This window comes from Xenopus tropicalis, chromosome 8 (assembly GCF_000004195.4).
Source record: "Xenopus tropicalis strain Nigerian chromosome 8, UCB_Xtro_10.0, whole genome shotgun sequence".
NCBI classification, from domain to species: domain Eukaryota; kingdom Metazoa; phylum Chordata; class Amphibia; order Anura; family Pipidae; genus Xenopus; species Xenopus tropicalis.
Genome location: NC_030684.2, coordinates 28,745,922 through 28,767,330, shown reverse-complemented (window position 1 = coordinate 28,767,330; position 21,409 = coordinate 28,745,922). Strand labels below are relative to the sequence as shown.

Genomic DNA, 21,409 nt, shown 5'->3' with positions numbered 1-21,409 from the left:
CAGCTCTTTAAGATGTATGTTTAACCTGACAGTCCTGCTTTTCTGTGGCTGCTCCGGTCTGTACAGAGTCACAGAGTCACGGGCAAGTGATAAATAGAGCTCAGTTTAGGTCAGGTTGGAGGGAGGTTTGTACAAACGTTATATAAATGTGTGTGTGGGTTGTTATGAGGTCTATATTTGCTTGCCTTAAACATGTCTGCTTAGGCTACGGCGAAATGGGGCTGATTATGTGAGTCTGTGGTATTATCACTGGTGGGTGCCAAAATGTTAGGCACCCCACTGCCCCCCCCCCCCAAAGTGATTATAAACTTTTACCCGATACCCCGGGCTGCTGATCCTGTTACTGCACGGGCCTGGGCTATTTCTGCTGCAATTTTCATTCTCCTCTGTCTTTTGTCTGGGCCAGGGCAGAGGTATTCGCAGCAGAGGAAAAAGCTGGCTTTTTTCTTCTAAATTTGGCGTGCACTTTACTGCATGTGAGAGAGTGTCAAGGAACTTCTACAGAATACACGGGCCAGGGCAGTTTTTAGCAAACAGGAGAACAGCCCCAGGTACCAGGTAAGCAATTATAATCACTTAGGGGGGTGCATAGCATTTTCCCACCCCCTGTGATTATCCCTTTTAGTTCTTTGAAGAAAATTATTTTTTTATATCACTTTTCTCCTGTGGGACCAAAGTGCACAGCAGAGCTCCCTGTTTGAACATAATCCCTTTGTATTCAGTTTTAAGTGGGAGCTACCATGCTGGAATGAGCTGAGACATCTTTCATAAAACCAAATGAGCAGCAGCAGGTACCGAAAATACATGGCGCAGTCCAGGAAGAGGGGCTTTGCCACTGTAAGCAATACAATAACCCCCCCCCCCCGCCTTTGGTATTAGCCAATACCCAGGAGTATAGATTAACACTCACTGAAAACATGGTTATAATGATGTTATGATAACATATAAATTCCGCAAATCCTTCCCTGACTTGTCTATAACCTTACGTAACTTAAGGTAGCCATACATATTCTTCCGATATGCCCACCTAAGGTCGGTGATATCAGGCTTATTTGATCGTTTAGCCCTAGAGCCAAACGATCAAATTATAAAGATGGGTATAGGAGCTGTCGGACAGAGAATGGCATCAGTGAGGTCCCAATGAAGTCCCCAATCCCTGATTTTCGGGCAGATCTTCTCAGGGGGCTCTAACATGGGTCTGAAGGACTACAGTCGGCAGCTTAAATCTGCCCGTGTATGGCCACCAGGGCCCCAATTAGAAACTTTGGGGCTTGGTCAAGCCCCTTGTATGTGCAATATAAACAGCTGATGTTACTCTATAATAAGCAGGTTATAGATAGAGTTCCATTGATTAATGTGATAATTTGCGCTAAGTTTGCTGTCATTACTTGATATGGAAGTTACGTAAGTTTTTGCATTGTTTTGTAAACTGTGCTTAGGGGCCCAATGATATTGCTGTGGGGCCCAATAACTAGTCCGCAGTAGTTCATAAAAATTTTACCCAAAGTCCCCTGAAACGCCAGAATAATGACACATACAACAGCTTTAGGGTTAAGAGGTGAAACCACAACTTTATTGATGAAAAATATGGTAGGTCCATAAATGGGTTATCTGCGGCTCCCAAATAGATTCCTGATGGAAATGCAGCCTAAGGGCATGGGCAAATGAGCCCACATGAGCTGCTCCGTGTCCCTGCACTGAGGTGGAAGCAGTAGTTTTCAGCACAGGGAGCAGCGAACGGAAGTGGATCTGCTTCTCTGAGGCAGGGGGGCCCAGTGTTGTGGGGCCGTAGGCGGGGGGCCCGGTTTTATGGGGCCAAAGGCAGGGGGCCCGTTGTTGTGGGGCCGTAGGCAGGTGGCCCGTCGTTGTGGGACCAAAGGCAGGGGGGTCTGTTGTTGTGGGACCGTAGGCAGGGGGGCCCGGTGTTGTGGGACCGGAGGCAGGGGGGCCCGGTGTTGTGGGGCCGTAGGCAGGAGGCCCGTTGTTGTGGGACCAGAGGCAGGGGGGCCCGGTGTCGTGGGGCCGGAGGCAGGGGGGCCCGGTGTCGTGGGGCCCATTGTAGTAAGGGTTGGCGCAGTAGCCAGATGTAGTGAGGCTGGGGCAGGAGTGCCCATTATTTAGGGGCCAGAGGCAGGGGCTCGATGGTTTTGAATAGTGGCTCGAGGCTGAGGCAGGGCTGATGTGAAGGGTTGGGGCTGTTACCGATGTCAGGGCCAGATGTTATACTCACCAACCAGAATTCACAAAAGAAAATTCCTGGAGAACCATTGGGTCCCCAGAGGAAATACCGATCTTGGGGTCTTCCAAGAATTTCAGTGGTTCCTCATAAGTTGCCATAAAGTCTTTTGGTGAAAACTGTATGAACAAAAAAAAAAAAAAGAAGAGACTGAATTTGGCTTATTACAATATTGCAGCTTGGATAAATATTAGCTACCCTATAAAATATCTGTAGAATTGACTCCCACTGAGTATGCCTTTTCTGACTACTGAATCCCAATCATGTACTAAATGAAGCTTCAGGTTAAGGAAAAGAGAATAATGGCTCTGGGAGTTTGGTATCTATAGGAGTGGGAGCTTCAATCTTGTACTTACTCTCTCTGGCTTTAAAGGGGATGGCACCTTCTGGTTCTCCAGGTCTGCCCACTTGATGGATTTGAAGAAGGGGTGATCCCTGATATTGCCTCTTGTGCCCAGGCGCATCGCTGGATCCTTCACTAACAACTAAAGGCCAAAGCAACAGTTGTATATTAGGGAAGTCAGACAACATACACGGCAGTGCATCCCAAAGACAATAATAAGGTATATATTTTTAAAAATGGATATTTAGGTGCAGTGCGGTTTAACCCTGGCTAATGTGCTAGCTAACCTAATATCTAGGCTGCTGATATAAAAGTACAATGCTGCGCTGTGGTTTCTACATTTACCGTTTGCCTGGGGATGGGGCTGGCAGCATTCATGTTTATGGAGGCTGCTGTATGTATGTAGAAGGGGTGGCTGCATCTGTATGTGGGGAGAGGGACACCGGTGTATAGCCGCATCTTGTACTCAGGGTAGGGAGTTGTGCTTGTGTGTGTGTTTAGGGTCTGGCTGAGTATATCAATATATATATATATATATATATATATATATATATCTCGAACCAAGGGTGGCACACCGCTTCAATCCTTGTCCCAGGTGCACGGTAAAAGAATTTAAATATTGAAGAAAAGACCAGCAACACCGGATCTATTGCAAATAATCAATTATATATTGAAAAATACATGAACAGCCAATATATATATATATATATAATGTATATGTGTATGTGGGTGGTGGGGTGTCAGCACTTTTGTGTGCGTGCATGTATGGGGGTTATCCTGGTTAATTACGTTATGAGTAAATAAAGGTGATGGCTACAGCATGTTTGGGGCTTGAAATATTTTAATATTCAAACAGGTGGTGTCAGTAGAAGTTACTGGCCCCACAACAAAATCATTTTAGGGCCCCCTCATGTTAGAGAATAAGACAATTTCCATAAATATATACTGAACTGCCCACCAGTCAGGGACCCTCTGTGCCCCCTATTCCAGCTGGGTCACCCACCAGTCACAGGGGCTGCTTCCCCTACAGTTCTGCCTCTGGATTCACGGCTCTTTTGCAGCCCAACATTGGGTCAGGTAACAAAGCTACAGCCTTACAGTTACCTTGCTGTAGAGCCATCAGTATCCCAGATGGCAAATAAACATTAATTCCAATTCCCAGAAAAGAACATTTTGGCTTCCCTATAATCCCTTGCTATATCTGTGCTTATACCCACCTCTTCCAGGAGTTTCCTGGCTTCTATGTTGATCCCTTTTGGGTAGCACGGGTTGGTTTTGGCCACCAGCTGTACCAGACAGCTCGTGCTCCCCTCCCAATTGAATGGAATCTCCCTAGTAGCCATCAAGCACAGGGTGATCCCGAACGCCCACCAGTCAACTCCTGCGTCGTATGGATTCCTCAAAAGTATCTAGAAAAGCAAGAACAAATCATTTACTAAATACTTACTCTTGTAACCAATGTTCCAGCTAATGTATTTTTGACTTTGTGTATAAAAAAAAAATTCTTTTGTGAGCACTTTTTAAAATTTTGCACACTAAAAAAACTGGCGTGCGCAGTACAAAATTTTGTCTTTACAAAAAATTCTTTGTGCGCACCCACATTTATTGTGTGCCCTGGGCATGAGCAGACAGCTTAGAGGAAACAGTTCTGTACCAAGTTCCTACATCCTTTGATTAACCCTTTCCATGCCATGTTAAGATTCATGGGTGTGACCAGCAGTCTTTGTTATCACTATTGTGCATTTCACTTATTGTTTAAAAGTAATACAAATAAAATGACTCTCAGTCAGTGCTTTAGGTGAGGATAGGGAGTAGGAATTAAACAACGACACACAGGGTGGATTTCAGGGTGGGTTTTTCAGTTGGTGCAATAGCACCTGAAATCAAGTCCTAACACTGCCATTGAGTTGCATGGGATATGACTAAAAGCAATGTAACAATGTAGGCTGAAACACCAGTGTTGGTATTTACAGGTATATCCCAATCAACTGAGGGACAGACAGCAGGGGCAGTTTGGGGCAATTTCCCTTTGTTGAAACCCCCCCCCCCCCATTTATTCTAAAGCTAATAATACACTGACAGAGAAAATGCCAATACTGCTCAGTTCCACATTAACATGCCAATAGCAACCAAACAGGGCTTCGATTTCATTTTCTAAATAACTTAGGCAGATCAAAATGAATTGCTAATTGGAAGCTATTGCCCCCTGCACTTTAGCAGTTTAGCAGCTAGACTTAACTGTAAAGGCCAAGGATTGCTGCACATAATTAGGAGCGCTCTATGGATATAAATAAATAACAATAAATACATACCATATACCGACATACACTGCAAGGCAAAATATAACTAACATCTTTTAGCCCAACCTATTAGCCCCCAACATATACCCCTGTGGCTGTAGGTTGCTTTGGTGGCTCTCAGGGGTAGGCCTGTAGTTAATTGCACATCTCACTAATTCCGTTAGTAAGTGTATTAGAGCTGAATTTCTCACCTCTGGAGCCATGAAAATTACGCTTCCACATATTTCCGTCATCTTCTTTCCCTCGTAAATGTCCTCTTCAATTGTCCCAAAGTCCACGATTTTGATGTGGCCATCTTTGTTGATTAAAATGTTGGCAGGCTTTAAATCCCTGGAAGAGAATGGTTAATAATATTGTTACCTAATATAGGGCAGGAAAGTAAAGGGGAAAAAGGGAAAGAGCACAGAAAAAGGACAGGCAGCACAAAACTAGGACTAAGGGAATATTATATAAAATGCTTTCTTGATCCAACAACTGTTTGAAACAGGCCAAAGCTGGTATAAACGAGAAGTATTAACTAAAGGGGAGTTATTAAGGGGGTTCATTTATAAAGTTCGAGCAGAAAAAATGCTCCACAAATGGTTGATTTGCTCATGTTTTCCCCTAAATGCTTACATTTTGCACTACTGTGCCCATCTTTCAATTCTTTTTTGAGAATGGCAGTGAAATGTGAATTGTGCACAAGAATTATCAAATAAGATTGCAGTTTGTGCGAGCAGGCCCTTTTTGCGTGTTAATTGTGCGCAAATATTGCCCATAGCAGCCAACTTCTGAATATAGTGCATAAATATTTGCAGCTTGCGAATAAACCATGTTTAAATACTTTTGCATTGTGAAAAAAAGATTCACAATTATGTTAGCATGTTAAAGGCATACGTTTTATGCATCCAGCTTTATAAATATAAACACAGGCAGGGCAATTATGTTTTAGAAATGCCCCTCACTGTTATTTAAGGTTGTAAGCGAATAAGATAAAACTGTGTTTAAGACTGGCTCCATGGAATCAAGTGATAAAAATATTAAATATTTATTTATAATGTTATATTTTTATATTGCCTCTTCGCTATATTGACTCTCTTCCTCGCTGCTTTCCCTTCACTTGATGCATTATAATTATGAAGAAGTGATCCATGTGCATTATATATTGTTTTATGCAGCCATAGGGAGATGTGACTAAAGGGGCACAGAGCCAAAATATCACTATGTTATACAGTGCAGGGGAAAGCAGCACATGGGGGTATTACTCTGGGGGTACAAATGCATCATGGCTCCATTTACTGCCACCTTTTTAAAATCTACAGGCTGCTCTGCATTAAACTGGTGAGGCCACATTTTATTCCATAATCGCCAATCTGCAAAGGAAAACTATCCTTTTTTGTTTTTTGGTTCACAGAAATGAGAGCAGAGATAGAGCAATGTTACTTACCGATGTACAATCCCCCGCGAGTGAAGGAACTGGATGCCTAACACCAGTTCCGCTGAAAAGAAACTGTAGAAAAATATGAACATTTTTATTAACCATCGTATTTTCTTATAGTTTAGTTCTATTAAAAGTTTGTTTTTACATTATTTGAAAAGTAAGACATTTGGGTTTCCAGCCCCTCATGCAGAGTTAAGATTTCACTTTGCTTCTATTTTCTTGCTGGCCTCCCTAGGGAATAGTATTACAGATACACAACATTCAGGCCTGGATTTACATAAGAGGTGCCCCATCTCGGTGCATTACCCCCAACCCCCTACACTTCATATGCGTGCGTGTACAAATTTCTGTTGTCGGGTACGGGGCACTGGGGATCAGTGTACGGTTCTCCTGCACTTACCCAATGCTCTGGACCCAATTTAGATGCAGCGGGGTTGCAAGCTACCCCTAGTCCTGCCTCCCTAGGCCTGTGCCTTTGTGGCCTTGCCACAAATCTGGGCCTGACACCAAGAGTGAAACTGTATAGGGGCCTTGTAACTTGGGGGACCCTATGAAAAACATCTGGGTTTAATAAAGTTGAAGGGGCCCAAACAATAATTTGGCATAGGGAACCCTGTGTATTTGTCTGCCATTGAATAAACATACCCAGGGTCTACGTGAGGCCCACTCTGGCAATGTGTGGATTTTGGCAAATGCCAAATAAGGTGAAATAGACAATCACTATCTAGTGGGCTGGTGGGGACTGTTTGGGCCTCTGTGTACTTGAGATGTCAGGGCCTATTTTGAATCCCAGTCTGGGCCTGTTCTTGTTCTGCCTAGTTCTGTAGCCCATAGCAGCCAACCTTTGAACTGGAAAATTAGTAAATAAGCTCCATGGCCCTTTGCAGACTCATTAAACTATGACTCCTATATGATTAAAACAGAGGTGGAGGCAGTTTAATGTGGATTTGCTATTCTCTGGACCCAAAGCAGATATTTTAGAACTACTTCTGGCTACTGGCTAAATCTGATGGACCTCTCAGCCTTGTGTAACTGACAGTTTGCAGTTTGTTTGTTACTTACATAACAGCCTTCATATGCAATTTCCCTTGACTCTTTATCAGATCGAGAAGGCTTGTTTTGCTCTCACACTCCATCACCAGAAAGGCATGCAGCTGGTTTACACAGATAAATGAAAAAAGCATAAATATGAGTATTGAGTAAAATACAGTATAGTAATCACAACTATTGAAGTAGAGCTAAATACCAAGAGCACAAACCTTTATTGTGATCTGGAAGAAAACTATTCCTGCATTAATATCTGTATCAGTTCTCTATCCTGTACCATATAATATGCAGCAAACCCCATGAGGTAGATATGGGCCTTATTCAAACATTCTCCTATCAGCATCTTAGTTGAAGCGGAGCACAAAGTGCACAGGGGTATATATAGATATAGATATGATGTGTAGCAAGATCAGCACTCGGTCTCACAGTTGGATGAACAAAGGCACCACAGGTGAGGGGCGCTGCTGCTATGAGGCGAAGCAAATTCTGGTAACTTAGAGCCAAAATGTTGATTTTTAAATCAGAATTTTGGCTCTTCTGGTGCAGAGAGCGCTACTGCGCCACCCATCAACTTGCCCAGCTCAGGCATCGCTGCCACAGGTGAATGTACCAGGTACCAGCACACCATTACTGTATAAAAATTGCTCATTTACCAGCCTTTACCCAAAGCAATTTCAGCCACGAGCACTATTGCCTAGACCAGTATATCACACATGCACAGGGATTTGCCGGGCTAGGAATTTTGTACAGAAAAATATGACCAAGTGAAAGAGTGTGATTGGATATACAGCGTAGCAGTGTAAGGTATATAATATAAGGCCACTAAACTAACTGACACAAAGGCATAGTAACATTGGCACTATATTGTACCGGCGTTTGGAAAGCTGCAAGCCCCTTGCACAGAAAGGGACACTCTCTGGTGATCCGCAGTGTGCGAGCTTCTTTCTCAATGCTCCGCTGCTGTTTTTCGGTGCCATCCTTCCGAATAACTTTCATAGCAACATGCGCCGATGTGTTTTTCAATGTTGCCAACAGAACCTGAGAAAGGCAGAGGGAAGAGATAAATGATTAGAAGACCTAGTTGAATACAGTGATCAAATGCTTCCGATATAATTAGATTTTATGCACATTTGCATTAGGCTTATTTATATTGCAGTCATCCTAACGAACAGTAAAGTCAACTGGATCTAAATTGTAAAGTATAAACTGATATTGCATTCAATTACCCTGCAGCTGCATACAGTCAAATGTTATTCTGATTGGTCACATGATACCAAAGTTGCAGCAAAAGTACAAACTTGTACATGGATCCATATGATCACTATATGTATTGTAGTACGTTGCAATCTGTGTAAAAATGCATTGAGATCCCAGCAAACATTTTGGGGAGTACTTGAAGAAAGCAATTTTCCCGTAAGATTTTCTGGAATGGAGCAATAAGCGACTGGCAGTAGGTAGTAGTAATGTAAGCAGAGCCATAAGTAGCAGCAATTAAAATACCATGGCACAAAAGCCCATCACTGTTAAACACAGGGCAGAGCTGCACACCTGCTATAGGCTATAGTGATGTGCAAGTGGGGGGGGCTGGTAAGGGAACACCCATAAACCACACTCAACCTGCCCCTCATGAATATAGAGCTGATCTGGAGAGCAAGACCCCTTGAAATCAAGCAGAGTACAAATAGAAAGCTGGAAACAAAGCAAGTGGTTACAGTAGCTGTGATATTATCCTTTGCAAAAGAAAAAAAAACCTCAAAATGAAAGAGCACCCTGGGAAGCTCAGCACTTACCATGCCGTAAGATCCATTGCCAAGTTCCAAGTGGAAGCTGTAGTTGTTAATCAGCTGACGATCTGGACTTTCATTATCCACCCTTGGCTTTTTTGGTTCCCGCTCTTCTTCTGGGGAAAGGGACATTTGATTAGTTCATCATATTGCTGGAGTACACTGTATATCTTAATATCAGGTCTTTACCTACAGTTTATATTACCCAGCTTAATATTGAATTCCCAAAATTTTTCAATGAGTTTGGATACCTTAGATGTAGGAAAATGATTGAATTATTGCATGATCCAAAGTTCTGCCCAGTACTTTTTCATTACCTGGAAACCCAAATTCACTGGTGGCGTCATTATGTTAGTGATTACGTAGGAAATACAATTTTTACACTGGGCTTTAGCTTCTTTTTTTAAAAAAAACAAAAGCCCTGACTCATGGAATTTTCTTCAGCAGTTCTGCACCACCATCTCTTTAATTTACTAGGTAGCCTTCATGAAGACTTACTCCCATATGTAATAAAATGCATTAGGTTTGCCCAGTAGCAATAACCTATAGCAACCAACAAGATGTTTGCTTTAAAACAGCAAGTAAACTCTTCTGGCTTATTGGTTGCTATAGATTACTGCTCCTGGGCAAATTTAGTGCCTTTTATTTAGGGATGCACCAAATCCACTTTTTTGGATTCTGCCGAACCCCCAAATCCACCCTGAAGGATTCTGCTGAATCCCGAACCGAATCCTATTGAGTAGATAGTAAAACATTTACTAAAGCTACAGAAAACATTGCAAACATATGTAGAGCAGGGCTAGGGTATTATAGACAGCAAGCCTTTACCTACAGCTTGTTTAGTTATTGTAATACAGGTCCTTTTCAAAAAATTAGCATATTGTGATAAAGTTCATTATTTTCTGTAATGTACTGATAAACATTAGACTTTCATATATTTTAGATTCATTACACACAACTGAAGTAGTTCAAGCCTTTTCTTGTTTTAATATTGATGATTGTGGCATACAGCTCATGAAAACCCAAAATTCCTATCTCAAAAAATTAGCATATTTCATCCGCCCAATAAAAAAAAAGTGTTTTTAATACAAAAAAAGTCAACCTTCAAATAATTATGTTCAGTTATGCACTCAATACTTGGTCGGGAATCCTTTTGCAGAAATGACTGCTTCAATGCGGCGTGGCATGGAGGCAATCAGCCTGTGGCACTGCTCAGGTGTTATGGAGGCCCAGGATGCTTCAATAGCGGCCTTAAGCTCATCCAGAGTGTTGGGTCTTGTGTCTCTCAACTTTCTCTTCACAATATCCCACAGATTCTCTATGGGGTTCAGGTCAGGAGAGTTGGCAGGCCAATTGAGCACAGTAATACCATGGTCAGTAAACCATTTACCAGTGGTTTTGGCACTGTGAGCAGGTGCCAGGTTGTGCTGAAAAATGAAATCTTCATCTCCATAAAGCTTTTCAGCAGATGGAAGCATGAAGTGCTCCAAAATCTCCTGATAGCTAGCTGCATTGACCCTGCCCTTGATAAAACACAGTGGACCAACACCAGCAGCTGACATGGCACCCCAGACCATCACTGACTGTGGGTACTTGACACTGGACTTCAGGCATTTTGGCATTTCCCTCTCCCCAGTCTTCCTCCAGACTCTGGCACCTTGATTTCCGAATGACATACTTTGGACCACTGAGCAACAGTCCAGTGCTGCTTCTCTGTAGCCCAGGTCAGGCGCTTCTGCCGCTGTTTCTGGTTCAAAAGTGGCTTGACCTGGGGAATGCGGCACCTGTAGCCCATTTCCTGCACACGCCTGTACACGGTGGCTCTGGATGTTTCTACTCCAGACTCAGTCCACTGCTTCCGCAGGTCCCCCAAGGTCAGGAATCGGTCCTTCTCCACAATCTTCCTCAGGGCCCGGTCACCTCTTCTCGTTGTGCAGCATTTTCTGCCACACTTTTTCCTTCCCACAGACTTCCCACTGAGGTGCCTTGATACAGCACTCTGGGAACAGCCTATTTGTTCAGAAATTTCTTTCTGTGTCTTACCCTCTTGCTTGAGGGTGTCAATGATGGCCTTCTGGACAGCAGTCAGGTCGGCAGTCTTACCCATGATTGCGGTTTTGAGTAATGAACCAGGCTGGGAGTTTTTAAAAGCCTCAGGAATCTTTTGCAGGTTTTTAGAGTTAATTTGTTGATTCAGATGATTAGGTTAATAGCTCATTTAGAGAACCTTTTCATGATATGCTAATTTTTTGAGATAGGAATTTTGGGTTTTCATGAGCTGTATGCCACAATCATCAATATTAAAACAAGAAAAGGCTTGAACTACTTCAGTTGTGTGTAATGAATCTAAAATATATGAAAGTCTAATGTTTATCAGTACATTACAGAAAATAATGAACTTTATCACAATATGCTAATTTTTTGAAAAGGACCTGTATATGGTAAACACTTTTTAGTTGCCAAAAAAATAAAAATGTATGTGACTAACTGTAACTGAAATTGATTGTAATTTTTTATTGTGCTATACTTAAAATGAGTACTTAAGATGTTTGATGTGTTACTGCTATTGATTGAGGAGTTGTAGAAGACATATTGAATTGACATATTGAATTGAAAAAGTCCAGAATTCACACAGACTGTACATGCCATACTGAGTTGAAGACTAGACTGTTGAAGATTGTTCTAATAAAGGCATCAAGAATAATGAAATACTAGTACTGTAATATTATACTAGTAGTAGCCACTTAGTACAAGAAAAGCTTTGCCATTATGTGCACATCAACATTTTCATCATTTATACATTAAAAGCACTAAAACTGTCAAAAGGGTTAATTGCATTGCATTTTTGCATAGCTTGAATATGTGGAATTCCTCCTGGTAGTGGCAAGTTGGCAACTTGAACTAATGATAACTAACTTAAACTTAGTGACACTCATCCGAAAGAGACAGACAACATGCAGCAGTCACTTTTGCACAGTCACATAGTAGTAGTCTACGTCATAAACCTAAACCTAAAAATAATCATGTTCACCATCACTAATACCAATTAACAATTCACCAATGTAACAATTCACATATATACAAGTACAGCAACCAATAAATAAATATAAATTAGATCATAAAGCATTAAAATTTAGGTTCAGCAACACCTTTGAGACACAGAATAAGGTAAAAGAAAGTAAAAAAATCAAATGCATACTTGCAGAGATTATACTGTACTATATTGTACTGACCTATCCAATACATTCACATACATAAATTGTATATATACAAACATTAATACTAACTGTAGATTTTAGTATCACAATAGCCTTGGATACTATGCTTGTTCAAGAACTTATCCAACCCCCTCTTATAGGCATTAACAGAATCTGCCATCACAACATCACTAGGAAGGGCATTTCCCAACCTCACTGCCCTCACTGTGAAAAACCACCTACTGTACGTTGCTGCAAATTAAAGTTAATGGTGATGGTGGCGCGGCAGGAAAGATCTGTATATGTATTTATTTGGCACCAAGACAATTCCACATAAAGTAAATAATTCAAATAGCATTAGCAAATAGCACATCTCCTGCCCCCTTACTAAGTAAATCTACCAGCTAGCACCTATTACTGCAGCCCAGCATAAAAGAGGGAATAACGGTGGTAGGAATAGGATTTACACTAGTAGTAACAATGGGAATGTACAAGCTGAAGGTACAAGGTTACATTTGCTTTGTATCAGGTTGTGTGATTTTAGGGGGAAAAATGCCTGGGGCAGAAAACAAATGTTACAGTTATTTTATGTTCAGCTTTCCTCTCCTTACCTTCTGCTGGTTTGTCGCTTATCTTCCTTTTTTCTATATTCTTCACAAAGACGGTCTTGCCCCACTGACGCCTATTTTGGCAAATCTTTTCCACTTGTTGGATGTTCCTCCCAATTGTGAATCTTTTAGGTTTAGATTGCCCCTCTATATTTTCCTCATCTGACTCTCTCTTCCTCTTCTCACGGGGATCTGGAAGCGGAAAGGTGAAAGATCCCGAATTTGGCAAATCTCCTCTCTTCTGCTGACACCCTTTATCCATAATCGAAAAAATTATCAAAAATGATCTAAAAAAATCCAAAAAATCTTGATCTTTATAGAAAATCGCTTGACAGCACGTCTCTCTCTGAAGAAACTCTGAGCAGAGTGACACATTTCCAACTGTCACAGAGCAACTGTCACAGAGCAACTGTCTCTTGCCCATGTGTATGCCAATATGCTATTGTGACAAGGTGCCATGTCTACTCAACCGCATTCAAATGGACACATTAAAATCTTTCAGATTGGTTCCCATTATAAGAACAATTGGAAATGTAGGATCATTTATAAGAATTTATGATCAAAACAGGTAGAAAAAGATGCCCTTTGGGGCATATGTTCAGCTGAATGGGCTCAATAAGGAAAGACTAAATCTGGCTGCATTTGAGCAAAGCTAAGCTGCACCTGTCAGATTATTTCATGTGCTAAATAGAGATGTAGCGAACTAATTCGCGCGAACATCGGGTGTTCGCAAATTCGCGAACTTTTCGTGATGTTCGCAATTTGGGTTCGCCTTAGGCGTTTTTCCGCTGCGTTTTTTCTCGGCCTAAAAACGCCACACTGGTGTAAGCAAATCCCGTTTCCATGGTGCTAATAGTGCGAAAAAGCAAAAAACGCTGCGTATTTCCGCTAGGTCTGCCAGCTGCCTTTGCGTATACATAGGAATAGCTTGCGTTTTTACGCAACGCTGTGTCAACAACGTATTTTTCAGAGAAAGTTTTGCCCTTGATCCCCCTCCTGCATGCCACTGTCCAGGTCGTGGCACCCTTTAAACAACTTTAAAATCAGTTTTCTGGCCAGAAATGGCTTTTCTAGGTTTTAAAGTTCGCCTTCCCATTGAAGTCTATGGGGTTCGCAAAGTTTGGAAACTATCGCACTTTTTGGCGTAAGTTCGCGAACTTTTTTTTTGAGGTTCGCTACATCCCTAGTGCTAAATATTTAATTAATATGGCCACACAAGTGGATGGACAGACTGTGTTGATCCAATGGCCAGAACACTTAGCACAAAGCTGAGCCTATGGATTTCTACATCAATCAAACTGTGTAAGAAATCCCAGTATGTATTGCTAGCTTAACTTAATTTCCAGTGGCTATAACACCAAGGCCGCACATAAATGGTAACTTTAACATGCAGTTATGCTGAGAGATCCAGTGGGGACCAAATGTAATTTTAATTAGTATGGGACTACAAGCCCTACACCAAGTAGCACCACATTAGCCTTATACCTTTTTAAAGTAAAGTCTTACAATTAATAAAGTCTCATTTCACATATTCCTGTCGTTGCTATGTAGCTTATACTTGCTATATGAGTACATACTGTACAATATGCAGTTGTTTTATAAATATGTAAAAATGCAAAAACAAACAGCTTCCTGGCACCGCTTAGCATGATGCTTTGTGTCTATGCTGCAGTAATGTAAAGGCAGTATTATATATGGTTACTATTAGGCTGGTTTTAATTATTAACCCTTTGCCAAGAATGAAGGTATCCCCCAGCCTTATTAAAAATCTGGCTCCGATACCCTTCAAGAAACTGGAATTTAAAAGGAAAGGTTTATCATTACTATTCAGCTAACCCTGTTTTGGCACCAAGCTCTACATGGCAGAAGGACAAAGAGCACCAGGCCACCCTGATCCAAGTGATACAAATGACTTTAACAGAGCTATAAAGCTAATGGCACATGGGGCTTTTGGTAATTGCTGCCATAGTGGCCAAAACTTTGCTCATAATGTTATTAAATGCATAGGTATTGGAACCTGGGGGCTGTGGCCCACGCAAAATTTTTCACCTAGCCCGCCCATTTTCCCACCCCATGACATCACCCGCTCCCCCATATGATATCGCTGTCCGTCTCCCAACCCAAAGGCTGGGATATACAGAAAAATAAAAGATCACAAACCCTATCTGGCTGATGAACAGGGAGTGGTGATGGCTTGACCTCTGCCAAACACCATATGCCTTACACTTTTTAATGAATTTCCAGCACTAAATATGGTGCTAAAGAAGTCCTTTGTCTCCACTTTATGGCAGAGCAGTAACACTACAATTTGCATTGCCTCCAACCAGGGTCAGGACAGACTAGGATGTAGTACCCTTCCCTAGGAACCTCTCTGATCCACAATGACACACAAAGATAAGGTTCATAGGTTTATTTGTGGGACACTGTACCTGGGGGATCCTCAAAAGAATCCCTTTGGCTTTCTGTGCTCTAAAAAGAGCATGCTTTGTACTTGAACTCTGACAAGGACTCCTTTTCTTTCTGTAACCTGCCACTGGGGTTTCCCACTGACTTTCAACACACATTAATCTCTGGGATCTTCCTTCCGGTCTGCTTCTCTCCCAGCACTTCCACTGCGGCCTTCCTTCCTGTCTGCTTCTCTCCCAGCACTTCCACTGCGGCCTTCCTTCCTGTCTGCTTCTCTCCCAGCACTTCCACTGCGGCCTTCCTTCCTGTCTGCTTCTCTCCCAGCACTTCCACTGCAGGCCTTCCTTCCTGTCTGCTTCTCTCCCAGCACTTCCACTGCAGGCCTTCCTTCCTGTCTGCTTCTCTCCCAGCACTTCCACTGCGGCCTTCCTTCCTGTCTGCTTCTCTACCAGCACTTCCACTGCAGGCCTTCCTTCCTGTCTGCTTCTCTCCCAGCACTTCCACTGCGGCCTTCCTTCCTGTCTGCTTCTCTACCAGCACTTCCACTGCGGCCTTCCTTTCTGTCTGCTTCTCTCCCAGCACTTCCACTGCGGCCTTCCTTCCTGTCTGCTTCTCTCCCAGCACTTCCACTGCGGCCTTCCTTCCTGTCTGCTTCTCTCCCAGCACTTCCACTGCGGCCTTCCTTCCTGTCTGCTTCTCTCCCGGCACTTCCACTGCAGGCCTTCCTTCCTGTCTGCTTCTCTCCCAGCACTTCCACTGCGGCCTTCCTTCCTGTTTGCTTCTCTACCAGCACTTCCACTGCAGGCCTTACTTCCTGTCTGCTTCTCTACCAGCACTTCCACTGCAGGCCTTCCTTCCTGTCTGCTTCTCTCCCAGCACTTCCACTGCAGGCCTTCCTTCCTGTCTGCTTCTCTCCCAGCACTTCCACTGCGGCCTTCCTTCCTGTCTGCTTCTCTACCAGCACTTCCACTGCAGGCCTTCCTTCCTGTCTGATTCTCTACCAGCACTTCCACTGCGGCCTTACTTCCTGTCTGCTTCTCTCCCAGCACTTCCACTGCAGGCCTTCCTTCCTGTCTGCTTCTCTCCCGGCACTTCCTCTGCAGGCCTTCCTTCCTGTTTGATTCTCTCCCGGCACTTCCACTGCAGGCCTTCCTTCCTGTCTGCTTCTCTCCCAGCACTTCCACTGCGGCCTTCCTTCCTGTCTGCTTCTCTCCCAGCACTTCCACTGCGGCCTTCCTTCCTGTCTGCTTCTCTCCCGGCACTTCCACTGCAGGCCTTCCTTCCTTTCTGCTCACAGGGGTGGGGACTCCTCCCCCTTCCTGCACAGACTCATCCCAGAGGATTTTACAGGCTTTACAGGTACACGGCCTCCCTACATATATATATATATATATATAATATCCCATAATCCCCCCAATGTCACGGACATACACAAATGCCCAATTGAAGCCAGAAAATCACTACCCGTGCATACACAAATGCTCCGGATGACGTTGCTGATTGCATGCCCGGAATGTGGCACAAACTTCTGGGAATTTAAAAAAAATCAGGAGAATGCCATTTTTTTGTTTGTGTAATGTTTTTTCCTCAAGGGGGCATCATGTTATTAGAGCTTTTTTGTATGTGGATTCTTTATCCATGGCTGCTTGCACACATATGAAAGGCTCCCTGTACATAAACCTGTGCCAATATATTTAGTTATCTATTAAAGAGGTTGTTTACCTTTGAGTTAACTTTTAATATGATGTAGAGAGTGATATTCTGAGACAATTTGCAATTGGTCTTCATTTTTTATTATTGATAGTTTCTTAATTATTTTACTTTTTGTTCCGCAGCTCAGCTTGGTATTTCAGCAGCTATCTGGTTGTTAGGTTCCAATTTATCTTAGTAACCAGGGAGTGGTTTGAGAGAGTAACTGATATATGAATAGAAGAGAGTCTGAATAGAAAGATAAGTAATAAAAAGTGACAATAATAATAAAACTGTAGCCTCACAGAGCAATAGATTTTTGGCTCCCGGGGTCAGTGATGCCCATTTGAAAGCTGGAGTGATAAAAGCAAATAATTCAAAAACTATAAAAATTAAATAATGAAAACCAATTGAAGTTGCTTAAAATTGGCCTTTTAATTTATTAATTTATTAATTTATTGGCCTTTTAATTTATTAAAAGTTAACTTATAGGTGAAGCACCTCTTTAATGCTAAAGAGAACACAAGCACATACTGTAATCACGACAGAGGCAAATGTGGTCAAGCTACAATTGATGCATTTGTTTCCCTTATTGCATACCCCCCATTTTTATGGCGCATCCCGCTGTCCCGGATAGTTCCATGAATGTCCCGCATTGCGGAACATTCATTGAACTATCCAGCACAGCAGGATGCGCTGGCTGGAGCAGGACGTTCAGGCTTCTCCTGCGGCTTTGTATGTATGTATGTATGTATAACTTTATTTATAAAACGCCACAATGGTACGCAGCGCTGTACAGTCTTACAGAATACAAAATTACACACAGGGAGGACAAGTGATATAATAAATAAATACAATAAATACATATATGTATACATATATACATATAAGTGCCATGTGGTATGAGACACAGTAGGAAGGAGGTCCCTGCCCCGTAAAGCTTACAATCTGAGTGGTTGGGTAACATACAGGCACAAACTGGAAGGTAAGAGTGCACCAGGTATGGGCATTTGCCCTTAAGCGCAGGACTGGGCAAAATAATGTTTTAGTGCTTCAGAAGCTAAAAGCTGAGTTTTTTCTTAAAGAGAGTGGGTGAGTTTTCCCTACGGAGGGATTCAGGGATAGAATTCCAGAGGTAAGGAGCAGCGAGATAGAAAGGTTTAAGACGAGAGAGCGCAGTGGGTGTGGATGGTGTAAAGAGACGGAGGCTCTGAGAGGAGCGGAGGAGACGACCAGGAACATGTAGGGAGACCAGTGAAGAAATGTAGTGAGGAGCAGAGGAGTGAAGGGCTTTGAATGTCAGCAGAAGGATTTTGTAAGCTATCCTTTGCTTGACAGGCAGCCATGCTAGTGAGCTTAATTGAGGCTGAGCAGGATCCCTCTTAGGAGAGAGCAGGAGGATCCTGGCAGCAGAGTTTAAGATTGATTGCAGGGGAGAGAGGTGGGAGTCTGGGAGGCCGGTTAGTAGGAGATTGCAGTAATCTAAGCGGGAAAGGATAAGGGCATAGATTAGTGTTTTAGCTGTCGCTTGTGAAAGAAAGGGGCGTATCTTGGCAATATTGCGGAGGAAAAAGCGGCAGGTTTTGGCAGTGTTATTAATATGGTTAGAGAAGGAGAGGGACTGGTCAAAGATAACCCCAAGGCAGCGTGCAGAATTTACAGGGTTGATGGTCATGTCGTCAATAGTGATGATGAAAGGAGGAGGAGGGCCAGGTTTGGGCGGGAAGACCATGAGCTCTGTTTTAGCTAGGTTAAGTTTGAGATGGCGTCGGTTCATCCAGGAGGAGATAGCCAGGAGGCAGTTACCAATCTGGGTTTGAACATCAGAGGTTAGTGCAGGGGTGTCTAAATATATCTGGATGTCATCTGCATATAGGTGGTATTTCAGACCAAAAGAAGAAATAAGGTCTCCCAAAGAGAGAGTGTACAGGGAGAACAGCAGGGGACCAAGCACAGAGCCCTGAGGCACCCCCACACTAAGCGGAACCGGGGTAGAGGATTTGTTAGTAAGAGCGACAGAGAAGGAGCGGCTAGAGAGATAGGAAGAGAACCAGGATGCTGCTTGATCCCGGATACCCAGAGAATAGAGAATCTGCATAAGAATAGAATGGTCGACAGTATCAAAAGCAGAGGAAAGGTCTAGGAGAATGAGAACCGAGTAGCGTCCTTTGGCCTTGGCAGTCTGGAGATCATTTGCCACTCTACATAAGGCGTCTCAGTGGAGTGCGCAGGCCGAAAACCAGACTGCATAGGGTCCAGCAGATTATGGGTGCAGAGGAAGTTAGTTACACGAGAAAAGACAAGACTTTCCAGGAGTTTAGAGGCTAGGGGCAGGAGAGAGACAGGACGGTAGTTAGAAAGGCAGGATGGGTCCAGTGTAGCCTTTTTAAGAATGGGTTTGACACATGTTTGTTTGAAGAGAGAGGGAAAAGTACCAGAAGCCAGAGAGGAATTGAATATGTGGGTAAGAGCTGGAGTAAGGGCAGGGGCGCACTGTTTTAGTAGGGACGAGGGCATAGGATCCAGCGAGCAGGTAGTAGGCGGAGAGGATCGGAGAAGCTCAGAAACTTCAGACTCTGTTACGAGACTGAAGGAGCTGAATACGGAGAGAGGAGATTTAGGAAGGTTGAGATTACCGGTATCTGAGGGTTGGGAAAATTGATTGCTGATAGAATCGACTTTGCTTTTAAAGAAGTCAGCAAAGTCCTGGGGGGTGTTCAGATACGATTGATTCATTAGGTGAGGGATGAAGTAGCAAGTTAAATATGGAGAATAAGCGCCGCGGGTTTGATTTATTATTGTTTATAAGTGTGTTATAGTATGCTTGCTTGGCCTGGGATAGGGCAGTATTGAGGCACACCATAAGAAATTTATAGTGGAGGAAGTCAGCTTTAATGCGTGATTTCCTCCAAATGCGCTCAGCAGATCGTGCACAGGAGCGCAGAAATCGCGTCTGAGGGTTAAGCCAGGGACGGGGATTGCGGGCACGACTGCGTTGGGGCTGCAGGGGGGCATGGGTGTTAATTGCAGATGATAAAATTGAGTTGTAGGTATTTACCAGTAACTCAGGATCAGAGGAAACACAGGAGGAGGAGAGGCTAGAACTAAGAGAGTTAGCGAGAGCAGTTATATCAACCATTCGCGTGTTGTGAATCAGGGTTTTAGGCTGAGCGTTAGAGGGAGAATGAGACACGTGCGAGGTAGAAAAGGAGATAAGATGATGATCTGAAAGAGGAAAAGGCTCACTGTTAAATGTAGATAGATCTAGATTTTTAGAAAAGACCAGATCTAGAAAATGACTGTCCTTATGGGTAGCTGTATTAGTCCATTGCCGGAGATCAAAGGAGGAGGTTAGATGGAGAAATCGAGAGGGCCAGGGCTGAGAGAGGTCATCTATTTGGCAATTGAAGTCGCCTAAATTGATTGCAGGGGTGTCAGAGCATAGAAAAAAGAGAGCCAGGATTCAAAGTCAGAGAGAAAAGTAGCCAAGGATTTTGAAGAAGGAGGTCTGTAAACAACTGCCACCCGCACCGAGAGAGGGTGGAACAGCTGAACCATATGCACCTCGAAAGAAGGAAACCTGAAAGTAGGGGGTATAGGGATTAGTTTAAACTGGCAATGAGGGGAGAGCAGAACCCCCACCCCTCCCCCACGGCCAGTAATGCGAGGAGTGTGAGAGAAGGAAAGGCCGCCATAAGAGAGAGCTGCCTCAATAGCATTATCATTCTGAGAGAGCCAGGTCTCTGTTATGGCAAAAAGGTGAAAAGACTTGGAGCAAAACAAATCATGAATAAAAGCGGCTTTGTTAGTTACAGAGCGGGTATTGAGAAGGGCACAAGAGAAGGGGAGATAGGAAGAGGAGAGAGTGGGAATGTGAATAATGTTAGACGGGTTAGCGGTTTGTGAGGGTTTTACCAGAAGAGAAGCATTGCGTGGGCGATAGGAAATGGGTATATGGCAGGGACCAGGATTGGGAGAGATATCACCTGCGGCTTTGCTTGTTATGCCTCTCCTTATACAGCGCGACAGGCCCTTTTATAAGGTTGCGCCCCGTGCGTACGTGTGACGTCATTACGCACGGGGCGCAACCTTATAAAAGGGCCTGGCACCACCGCACAAGGAGCCGCATAAGGAGAGAAGCCGCAGATGAAGGCGGAGCTCCTATGGGGGGGGGGTACTGTGTATGGGGGTACTGTGTGTGGGGGGCTACTGTGTATGAGGGCTACTGTGTATGGGGGGCTACTGTGTATGGGGGACACTATGTGGGGGGGGGGCTACTGTGTATGGGGGGCTACTGTGTATGGGGGCAAAACTGGTACATAGTTATAACTCACTTATAACTGACTGCCTTCTCTCTATATTTGTACTTTATATGTAGG

At 43.4% G+C, this 21,409-nt stretch overlaps 1 protein-coding gene across 1 annotated transcript; it reads right to left on the bottom strand.

Annotated features, from left to right (window-relative positions):
* Positions 1-1,544: 1,544 nt before the first annotated feature.
* On the bottom strand, positions 1,545-9,313 carry LOC101730772 (protein kinase C delta type-like). Its single transcript, XM_031891653.1, has 8 exons — positions 9,137-9,313; positions 8,217-8,384; positions 7,362-7,453; positions 6,306-6,368; positions 5,071-5,209; positions 3,797-3,988; positions 2,593-2,721; positions 1,545-2,355 (listed from the first exon to the last, which is right to left on the bottom strand). Exons 1-8 carry the CDS (start codon positions 9,260-9,262, stop codon positions 2,227-2,229), a joined length of 1,038 nt encoding a protein of 345 aa, XP_031747513.1. The 5' UTR covers positions 9,263-9,313; the 3' UTR covers positions 1,545-2,226.
* Between the last annotated feature and the right edge of the window lie 12,096 nt (positions 9,314-21,409).